Source organism: Paramormyrops kingsleyae, chromosome 17 (genome assembly GCF_048594095.1).
Source record: "Paramormyrops kingsleyae isolate MSU_618 chromosome 17, PKINGS_0.4, whole genome shotgun sequence".
In the NCBI taxonomy this organism is placed as follows: domain Eukaryota; kingdom Metazoa; phylum Chordata; class Actinopteri; order Osteoglossiformes; family Mormyridae; genus Paramormyrops; species Paramormyrops kingsleyae.
In genome coordinates this window covers 21,533,571-21,544,586 of record NC_132813.1, presented here as the reverse complement: position 1 = coordinate 21,544,586, position 11,016 = coordinate 21,533,571, and the positions used below count along the sequence as shown (strand labels likewise).

At 43.3% G+C, this 11,016-nt stretch overlaps 1 protein-coding gene across 1 annotated transcript in view; it reads left to right on the top strand.

Moving 5' to 3' along the window:
* Positions 1 to 10,661: 10,661 nt before the first annotated feature.
* Positions 10,662 to 11,016, top strand: part of nbeab (neurobeachin b) — a 229,813-nt gene continuing 229,458 nt past the window's right edge. The window contains exon 1 of the mRNA XM_072701095.1: positions 10,662 to 10,928. Coding sequence (XP_072557196.1) covers positions 10,662 to 10,928 — 267 coding nt within the window. The remainder of the gene's footprint in view (positions 10,929 to 11,016) is intronic.

Genomic DNA, 11,016 nt, shown 5'->3' with positions numbered 1-11,016 from the left:
CTCGGTGTGGCAGAGATCGCCACTTTTCGTACATATTAACAATACTCGGCATACATAACGAAAGGGCTCGAAACGCAAAGATGATGGGAGTGCATGTCTGCCCCAGGACATCAAAGGTCTGTGATTAAAACGGCTTACCTTGTAAAAAGATATTATCGTATATATAACTAATGTAACAAACTTTATTATATATAGTGTTGGTGGTTCTTGTGAGTTGTGATGGTTGTAGTTTGTGTGCTGTGTCCCTTCAGAGCTGCCGTCGGGCAGTAGTGCTTTACCCTTGGTTTAAAAAGAGAGAGAGAGGTGCGGGGATTTATTAATAAAAAGTGTTCAGTGACTGAGGTGGAGCTTGTGGTGTTGTTTTATTATTGATATCAAGTTAGGCGAATCCGGAGGCTCGGTCACATTGGTGGCAGTGGTGGGATTTGTTGCTGGAAGCAACTTTAATCGGTGCCGGCGTCTTTATTTACAATAGTTTCGCTTAATTTTAAGTTAGCAATTGCTTCACGCAACATGTGGCTCGGCGACGAGGATCCATTGAAGTTTGTACCATGATGAAGGTGCTCACAATGGGAACTATGCTGTTGGCATGGTATGGTTAAATGATCCCATGGGGAGCCATACTAAGTTGGCCACCCACTGGAAGGGCCCCTTCCAGATTGTGGAAGTGATGGACTCAGAGGGGGAAGCTGGACTAACATCGCATTGTCAATCCTTTGGACACACATAGAAGGGCATAGGTGGTCCATCACAATAGACTAAAACCTTACATGTTACCAGTCCCCCATCTTTCGGATCCCCCTGCCCATTTGTTCCAGTCTGAGTTCATCCCCTGTGGCACGGGACGGCGCGGTCTCAGGCCGGACGAGTTTTGCGGCCTCCTGCACATCTCTCAGACTTTGTGGTTTACTGAATGTTCTGTTTGCTGCTGTTTTGCTTGTTTTGTTTCATGTAGACATATTCTTATTGGTACTGCTCTGTGCTCTGGAATTGATTTGGTTCTGTAATGGACACCCTGAGTTTGTCATTTGTGTTTTTTTTGTGAGCTGTGGACTTGTGATTGTTCCTTTCTTTTGTTGAAACAGGGACATTTTTTGTGGGGAGGCATATGTATCAACTTTGTTATATAAAGTATTGGTGGTTCTTGTGAGTTGTGTTGGTTGTAGTTTGTGGGTTGTGTCCCTTCAGAGCTGCCGTAGGGCAGTAGTGCTTTGCCCTTGGTTTAAAAAAAAAAAAGACAGGCGGAGGGAATTATTAATAAAAAGAAATGTTCAGTAACTGAGGTGGAGCTTGTGGTGTTATTTTATTATTAATATAAAATTATAGCTGAATCCGGAGGCTCGGTCACACTAACTTCAGCGTGGTCTCACGGACAAACTATTTGGAAAGTTTGGGAAAGCTCCTTTTTATGTCAGTATACCTACTTCCTCTATTTTATCGTTCCAAGCACTGTTTGTTATTGGTGATCCTGAACCATAAACTGCTCTGAAGCAGGTTAGTGAAGTGTGTAGCATGAATTACAGTAGTGATGAATACTGCTTAGGAGTAAACCAATGTCTTTATATTGGAAAGCCAGAGTTACCGTTACTTAGCCTAAAAGTTATCCGGTTCAGTAATCCTACTCCCATGATACAGGCCCCTGCTTGCAGCTGGACAGTCTCGTAGGCTGAATTACTATGGCAACGTATACTTCTACAATGATACCACAACAAGTCGGAGTTAAACGGCAAATAATCCGACTCAAGCTAAACCGACATTGCAGTATACTCCTTAAGAGTCAGTCCATGGGCGTAAATTACGGGGGGATGGGGGTTGGTAATGCCCCAAGTAATTAAAACCGGCCAATACAACCCCCTCGACCCCCTTAAATGGGTGGAGACATCAAACACCCCCTGTTTTCAACCCAAAGTTATGCCCTTGAATCAGCCACATTTAAATTTAGATTAAATATTTTTGACACCATATGACCTAAAAATGAAGACCTAGCAAACTTAAATTTAATACTTTTTAAATTGGTTCAACTCGAATTTAAACCTTTAAGACTTTTAATGACCATTGGAAACCATGTATAAGACTTTAAAAGCTAATGTGTGTGTATTTCACAAGGTAATGGACTAAATCAAGTTTAAAACTGTATTTAATCTTACTTTACTCAGACTGGGAAAAATGAGAAACAAGTAGACCCCAAAACAGATTGTGAATGAGCTGTAAGGTGCAATAGAGCACAGAGGTATAACCTATAAAGTTAATGTATCTTAATATGATTTAATTGCCTGAGTTCGCTGTTTGAGTGCGCTGTCTGTAGGTGCCTAGGCAGGGCGTACCTTGTGCAGGTGCTGAAATGTGTGAGACGGTCCGTCTCTGGCTCTGCTGTTGTCTGGCTGTACTGGGTGTTACGATTTACCTCAAATGAATAGACAGATGTAACAGTCAAAACCTTTAACTAGTAAACTGTGTTGTTATGTTCATCACCTCTCAAACCACGTATTTGCATGGGTCCTCAATGTATGGGGGCCCCAGGCTGGCCACAAAAGATCAACACATTTGGGGCCCCTAGAAACGACAAGCCAGTCTCTGATGCTTCTGTGATTTTCCATCAGGAACAAAAAGTAGCACACAAAACTATGAATGACAAAAGAAAAGTTAGGATAATTCAAATACTGCTTTAAAGGGATAAGATGATTGTTTGCTATAATATCATAATTCTATGCGCTCCTATCTTCATTATCATTCAAGTTAAAACGTTAGAATATAACAGTTTTGATGGAGGAGAGTGTCATATAAAATGAAATATATGCAACAAAAATGCTGCAATATTCTTGCTGGCTGCACTGCCCAAGAACAGAGCTCAGCACTTCAGTAACTTTTACTTAAATTTAACTTTTTACAAAGCAGATAACAGCTGCCCAAAGCATCTGTAAGGAACTGCAACATATTAAGTATTCTACATCATGCAATAATTTAATGATGAAATATCGTTATCCATCAAACCATTTGTCCTGAACACTGCGTTATTTGATTGGTTGACATCTTTAGTCAGGCTCTGTACACATCTAGTCATTATTAATTATGAATAAGGCCACCAGGCAATGCTGTTTATTCACAAAAATAACTGAGACCACCCACTGGGTTTTGTGATTGTGGGCAAGCACACTATATGGACAAAAATATTGGGACACCTGCCCATTACACCTACAGGAACTTTTATGACATCCCATTCTAATCCATAGGCATCAGTATGGAGCTGGTCCCTCCTTTGCAGCTGTAACAGCTGCCACTCTTCAGGGAAGGTTTTCTACAAGATTTTGGAATTTGTCTGTGGGAATTTTTACCCATTTAAACAGAAGAGCATGTGCAAAGTCAGGCACTGATGCTGGATGTGAAGGTGGAACTTGCTCTCTTCTAGTTAATTCCAAAGGTGTTCGATGGGGTTGAGGTCAGGGCTCTGTGTGGGCCAGTCAAGTTCTTCCACACCAAACTATGACCAAACTCACCCACCCATGTCTTTATGGACCTTTCTTTGTTTACTGGGGCACAGTCATGCTGGAACAGAAAAGGGCCTTGCCCAAACTGGTCCCACAAAGTTGGAAATGGTCCAAAATGTCTTGGTATGCTGAAGCATTAAAAGTTCCCTTCACTGGAACTCAGGGGCCAAGCTCAGCCCCTGAAAAACAGCCCTATACCATTATCCCTCCTTATTGTCCCTACAGCTAGCATGATGCAGTCAGGCAGGTAACGTTCTCCTAGCATCTGCCAAACCCAGACTCGTCCATCAGACTTCCAGACAGAGGAACGTGATTCATCACTCCACAGAACACGTTTCCACTGGTCCAGAGTCCAGTGGCGGCATGCTTTACATCACTCCATCCGACGGCTGGCATTGTGCTTGGTGATGTGAAGCTTGCATGCAGCTGCTCGGCCATGGAAGCCCATTCCATGAAGCTCCTGGCGCAGAGTTTTTGTGCTGCAGTAAATGCTAGAGGAAGTTTGGAACCCTGCAGTTATTGAGTAAATAGAATATGTACCTCAGCACTTGGTGACCCAAATCTGTTACTTTACATGGTCTGCCACTTCATAGCTGAGTTTCTGTTGTTCCTAAATACTTCCACTGTGCAATAACACCACTTACAGTTGACCGGGGAATATCAAGCAGAGAAGAAGTGTCACGGACTTATTGTAAAGGTGGCATCCTATGACAGCACCACGCTTGAATTCACTGAGCTCTTCAGAATCACATATTCTTTAAAATGTTTATAAACTTGACTGCATGGCTAGGTGGCAATGGGTCTGAATGAAACACCTGAATTCAATGATTAAGTGGTGTGTCGCAATACTTTTGCCCATATAGTGTACATAATTTACCTTACTTTTTTGTTTTTAACAATTGCAGCAGTCATTGTGAATAAACCTGTCCATGTGTTTGTCAGGTGTGAGGAAACTACTTGCATCGTTGTTACACAACTATTTTCATAACACATCTTTGTAATTATTTTTTTTGTGTGACAACAGCAGGTGTGAGGGAACCCATGACATAGATTTTATTTAATTATGATTAAAGATTGGTAAATTACTTCCTTAACATAATCCAGTTGTAATATTTTTCCTTTCAGTATTTTTAGCCGATGTTATAACTAAATTCACACCCTTCTCTCTAGAATCCTTTCTGTAAGGCTGTCAGTGACGACACTGCCTGAGTATCCCATAGAAATTGGGATCTAAGATTGACAGTCACAACTCACAGGAAGAGACCAAGTCTGAAGCTTTTGGGGACAATCTGTTATATTATCTGTTATGTCAGACCAGTGTGTGGAGCCTTTTTGTTAAAAAAATAATAAAAAAAAATGCACAGCAGTAATTTCTGTGGTGCCACTAAAGATCAGGTGCCATGATCGTCCTATCACAGTTCGGGCAGATTGGTGACAGCGTCCCCCCGCCAACAAAAAAGGGGGATGCTGAGGGTGCATGTGGTGGAGTAGGTGGAGCGTGGTTTTGTGGTGCAGGACCACAACATTTTTTTTATCAGGTGATAGAGCAGAGCACAAAGAGGCACAATGCAGTTGCTTAAAGTGTTTCCACCACCTCACGGTACCAGGGATGGGAGATGTGTGCCATGTGACGCAACCGTCCCCAACGTGGCGATGCAATGCATTGCTCTCCATGGCAGCGGTCGTTAGGCCCCACGCGGGATCAGAGGCTGTGACTCTGAGGTGACGCTGAGCGCTCGCGTTCAGTCTTCCGTGCGCCCCGTGGTTTGCGTTCAGCCTGAGCATGGTCTGAACACGCTGATCAGGCACATTCTCCCTAATGGGTAAGGTCAGCAGCCGCACCCAGGAAGTCAGTGCCTTACCAAGACCAGTCAGCCAACAGTTAAGCATGACTCTCCACGTTACTGGACTTTCTTTGCTGTTCCCGCATATAAAATGTTGTTCTGGAGCAAGTATCTTACAAACAAAACACTTGCCAGTAATAACTATATGGTACTGCTGCTATGAAAGCATATATTACCCAGCTAAGTGCATACTGTGTGCTGTATAATAATAGTATGATTTGTTTAAACTGTAGTTATACCCTGGAGTCAGGCCAGAATATGGATCAATGTTATATGGGGGAGGGAGGAGGCACTCAGTGATTAGCAGTCTAGCCTGGCATCTCCTGGGTTGTGGGTCTGTGTTTGTGTGTGATTCCTCCTGCACTTTATAAGCATTAAGTTAAGCTAACAGAGGCGTAAGCATCCCTGATCCTGGATTCCCTACCTGGTTTTCCATCCTACCTGATGAGTTCCTATCTACCTGGTTTATCAGAGACCAGGTAGGATAGAAAACTTGCTGGCTACTGGCACTGCAGGGTTAGGGTTGCCTGCCACTGTGGGTTTGTGCATGCCCTGTCATGGTCTGGCATTCTGTGTGTGTCCCGTGCTCCTGCAGATTCCCTGTGACCCAGCACGGGATAAGCGGCCATAGCAGCTCCTGTCATGTGGACTCAAACACAGAATAGCAAACATCCAAAGGAGGAGCTGCAGTAGTTTATCTTTGCAATAATGAGTTAATGAGGTAATGATTTAATCACCAGTGCCAGAGTTTGACGACACGGAAAGTAGCTTGTTCTTTAATTGGTCAGAGTCGGTTAAGTCTGAGAACGTGTGTCAGATCTCCCTGTCCCAGCTGTGGTGTAACCTGATGTTTGTCAGATGCCAGTAAGTCAATGCACATGCTTCAGAGGGATTGATCTGAAATGTCTGCATGCGACGGTGGCACAGCTACCATAAGCTCTAACAGTCCCCGTAAGGGTGTGCCCCCCCCCCCCCCCTTTTTTGGTTCAGCCTTGTGTGGTTGACAGCCTTAATTTGCATCCTCACCCAGGAAGTCAGTGCATTATCAGGACCAGTCAGCCAATCGCTGCAGAACTGAACTGTCTGATTGTGGTCCTTATTTAACCTCTCCTAACCCAGGTATTTGTCTAAAAGCAGATAAAAGGTCATCTGCTTTTAATATCTGTCCATTTGTTTCAACATCAGATGTAATATTATACATGCCGCCAGTATAGAGGTATTGAAGCAGTACTTCACTAGTGCATCACCAAGGCAGAATGATGCTTCAGTGATCCACCCTCTAAGGACCTCCTGTTTACTCACACACTTTTGAAAATTTGTGGTTCGGGTGAAATGATGACTCCAAATTGTTCTCCGCTCACAACTCATGTGTGAAGGTGTCAATGATTCACGACAGGCGGGTGGCGTGTCCGAGACGCACCCTGCCGCCGCAGTTACACACGGAGGGCTGCATCCGGTGATCAGTTGCCGAAGGTGGTTGATTGTCACTTCCACCGGGGCGCTGCTCGGCACTTGTCACAGTCAGCAAACCCTTCATTTCCATGGAAGCAGCCGGAAAGGTGTAATCTGAAAGTCTGCCACCTCCAAGCTGCCTCCCCAAACCCTCCAAATAAACACACACACATGCACACACGGAGACATGACTCATATTTCTGGATTCCTCGCGTTCATTGAAGGGACTCTTGTCATCGTTTGACATCTCAAACAATGTGACAGGGGAATACTCTGATGTGACAGTGCTTATACTCTTTCTGAAAGAGCAATCGACAGCATATTCAAATTCTATAGTCTGTAGTTCCCAGGGTTTGATGCACATGACAAGTTAATGAGGGAAAACAAAAACTCCAATTTGAAGACTTTAATACTTTACATTATATAGTTTTTTTCTTGACATAAACATAATGATAAACTCATTTAGATGGCCTTTTTCTTTACCCAGGCAGCCATTTACATCAAAGCACAATATAATCTCAATAAACCTAAAATGAATCTATTGCCCCTGAGATTTTTTTCTTTAAAAGAAGTAATGGCTTCTGAAAGGAACGGTGTCACATTTTCTGAGAGGGATGGACTTAACGGCACCATAGTAAGTGACAAGCTCTGAGACAGTATAGCAAGGCAGTATAATCTTCAGGAAACTTCCTACGTGGGAACGGCTTGCAGCAAAAACTCAGCATCTGTCATGTTTCATGTTGGTCGGCCTTAACCATCAAAACATTCATTAATTTAATGGTGCAAATAATTTTAATGATGTACTTAGAGCATAAGTAGAGAAGGCCATAATTTTTGGTGCAATGGGAACATAGAAACTGATTTGGTTTTTTATGGGATGAGGTACACTGTTCTAGGGAAAATTTGAGGGTCGTTATGTGATTAGCTGAAAGAGTGGTTGCTTAGGATGCACCAAATCATTTGGGTGGCATGGTGACTCACTGGACATCAATCTTGCCTCCTGTGTTTGGGGTTCAAATCTGCCCCTGGCTCAGCATATGTGAAAATATGTTACCTATATTGCACATCTGGACTCTCCTGTTCAAAGACAGTTAGATAAACTGCTATATCTCTCTTTCCCACAGTGTGTGTGTGTGTGTGTGTCTGTGTTTTTTAAATTTTTTTTTGGGGGGTGGGGGGTTGTTGTATTTACCATATTGTGGGGACAAATCCTATGACTCTTTAGCTTGTGGGGACTTTTTTGGGGACTTATGGTTAAAGTTAGGGCTGGGTATGGTTTTGGGTCATCATAGTTAAGATTACAGTTATGCCCATAGAAATGGGTGGACAGTCCCCATTATGACAAGTGTATATGAACTGTGTGTCTGTGTACACCCACGCACGCACGCACGCCCTGTGATGGACTGGCATTCTACCTGGGGTGTCCCCTGCTTTTGGTGCTTTTCCACTGGCATACAGGAACCGACTTGTGCCACGCAGAGAGACTAGTTACAGCGTAGTTCCTGGTAGCTCTGCTTTTCCACTGCAGAAGGCTCGGCTTGGTAAAGGAGTTGCCGGGTTTGGAGAGCGACAGTGACGTAAAACCAAAGAGACGCTTGTTTACTGTTCACACGGTGTACATCATGATTTATTATGCGCTAATTTCCGCTAGCACATCTGTGACAATTGCCATGTTATGTTACCATCGTTATGTTAGCGGAATTGGCATTATCTTGCAACAATTTGCATTATGAATCCATTCTGTTCAGCCCTTCTATTGTAATTTTTAAGTAGGAGGTTGGAAATTATTGGTAATGCATAAATAATGTATAATATATGGAATATGTCCCTTTTTCCTTCACATAATACATGAATATTAACGCAGCTCGCTGGTTCTTTTTTGTCCCTTGTGTATTTCGACCAATCAGATGATGATGATGCAACCAGCTCAGTTTAAACTTTCATACTTTACAATGGAAAACTGTCAGTTCGCAGTACCAGCTGGGTACAGTTCAGTTCCTGGTGGCAGTGGAAAAGCGCTGTTAATGTCCTATGTGGGTGGGACGGCTCCCAGCCCCCTTTGACTCAGATCTAGATAAGTGACTGGAAGATGAATTGATTAGATAAGTCTAACTACCCATAGACCTCTGTTACCATTATAGGGTAAATACATTTATAAGCCGAACAGTCACTGCAAACAAATACCTTATTTGCATGTAATAATACTCATACTAACTGATAAATAAGAGATTCTCTGTGTCACACAGCAACTGAGCAAAAGACCATGGAGCCAGAAGGGTTTATTCTGCTGGGGCACCTTTACAGACAGACAGACAGAACTATTCTATATAAAGAACAGCCTTTGTCTGGACGGCATCAGTAATACAATTCAAACAAGTATTGCCATAAGTAGTCCTGAATCTATTAGCCTACTTATTCACAAATGAGGCCGCAGATTGGCAAAGAGTGAAGCCTCGCTGTGATTTATATAGCTATAGATGAAGCATAGCGTCTCTACTATTCTTTCAGAAACAAGGAGTGACTAGGAATGATGTAGTGTGAGTATTTCAGATGCGGCAGTACTCCCCTGGCGTGGGGGCTGGCAGTGGGTAAGCCTCATACACGTTCTGTGTGGCAACTCTGAATAGCTTCACTGCTGACTCTGAGCCTTTCGGTGACTAACAGATGCCTTTACACTCGGTTTCATTTGAAGTGTGAGAAGAAACTAGAAAGTGACAGGCCTGCATAGCAGGATAGGAAACGTGGTACAGTGACAAATTATGGACAAAAGCCCCAAAACCAAAGCAGCCTATATCTGAAGGTAGGGCAAGGTTAACAAAGTGGATATATTTTTTTTTTATAAAAGAGCGACTTATTTGACAACATCTGGAACAATTGGGGGTCAAGGGCCCTACTCTAGGGTCCAACAGCAGAATCACTGGGGTTTGAACCAATGACCTTATAAGCACAGCATCCTAACCTGCTGAGCCACACACTGCCCCCTACTGTACAACATTAATTCAACAATTAGAGTTCCTGTTTAAAATTGAGCTTTCTTACAGACTGTGAGCTCAGTGTCAGCATTTGTGTATAAAATGAGAGCCTCTAAGACTGGGTTAAATATAGTGTGCCTGTGTGGCTAGTAATGTTGTGACTCTTGGGGGGAGTTTCCTCTCACAGTCCAATGATAAGCATAAATTGGTGTCTTTAAATTGGCCAAGCTGTCCTTGCTTTCGGTCCAATACAGAGATTAAGCCCCCCATGACATTGTACTGGACGACAGGTTTATGAATGTTAAGTTACATAACTTTTTTTTCTTCCAAAAATACCTACACACCTTCTATACTAACGGCAAAATTGCATTTTTGAATAAATGTTTTTATGTTTTTTTTTTAACAGCAAGATTACCTTTTTCCTTTCAAAATTGAAATTGAATTGCAATTTCAAGGATGAGGCGCGCACACACACACGTACTGTACACACACATTCCACCTGCTCACCTGTCCCTTTCTGTCTAACGGGATTGCCCCCCACCCGTCCCTGGCCAGCACGCAGGCGTGGTGAATCGTGCCGCAGGCAGGGGGCGGCAACATGGCGGAGAGAGTGGTTTAGCCTTCAGAACAACATTAGCTTAGTGACTTCACCACTGTCATTACTGGCTGACACCTAGAACGAATTAAATTTTAAGATAAAGTGCTGTTCCTTACACAATTTTAAATACGACATTGCCTGGATACGTATGCATTTCTATGCATACATGGGCGAGAGTGTGGATTTCATTTGAAAGGAGAATTACCCGTATAATATTCGAGAATTTTCTTTTCCCCCTTTTCCTTGATGCTTTTGTATAGCCGGTCGTGATATTAAGCAGGTGCTGTCGCTCCGTCGGATTCCGGTGGAAATGTCAAGCGAGAAGTCCATTTCTGTACCGGGTTCGGTTTCTCTGTCGGACCGAGAACCTCCACCTAATCATGGGCAACAGGGGGCTACTGGCTCGGGTATCCGTGAGATGATGGTGTCTGGGTCAGGCTCGATGGTTCTGCCCGCCGGGATGATCAATCCCTCGGTTCCGATCCGGAATATCAAGATGAAATTCGCCGTCCTCATCGGTCTGATCCAAGTCGGCGAGGTCAGCAACAGGGACATCGTCGAGACGGTTCTGAACCTGGTAAGAAAATCACAGAGCTGTACAAGTCCCTCTTATTTATAAATAATAATAATGAATAATCTGCGCGGGCCGTATATATATGCTATAC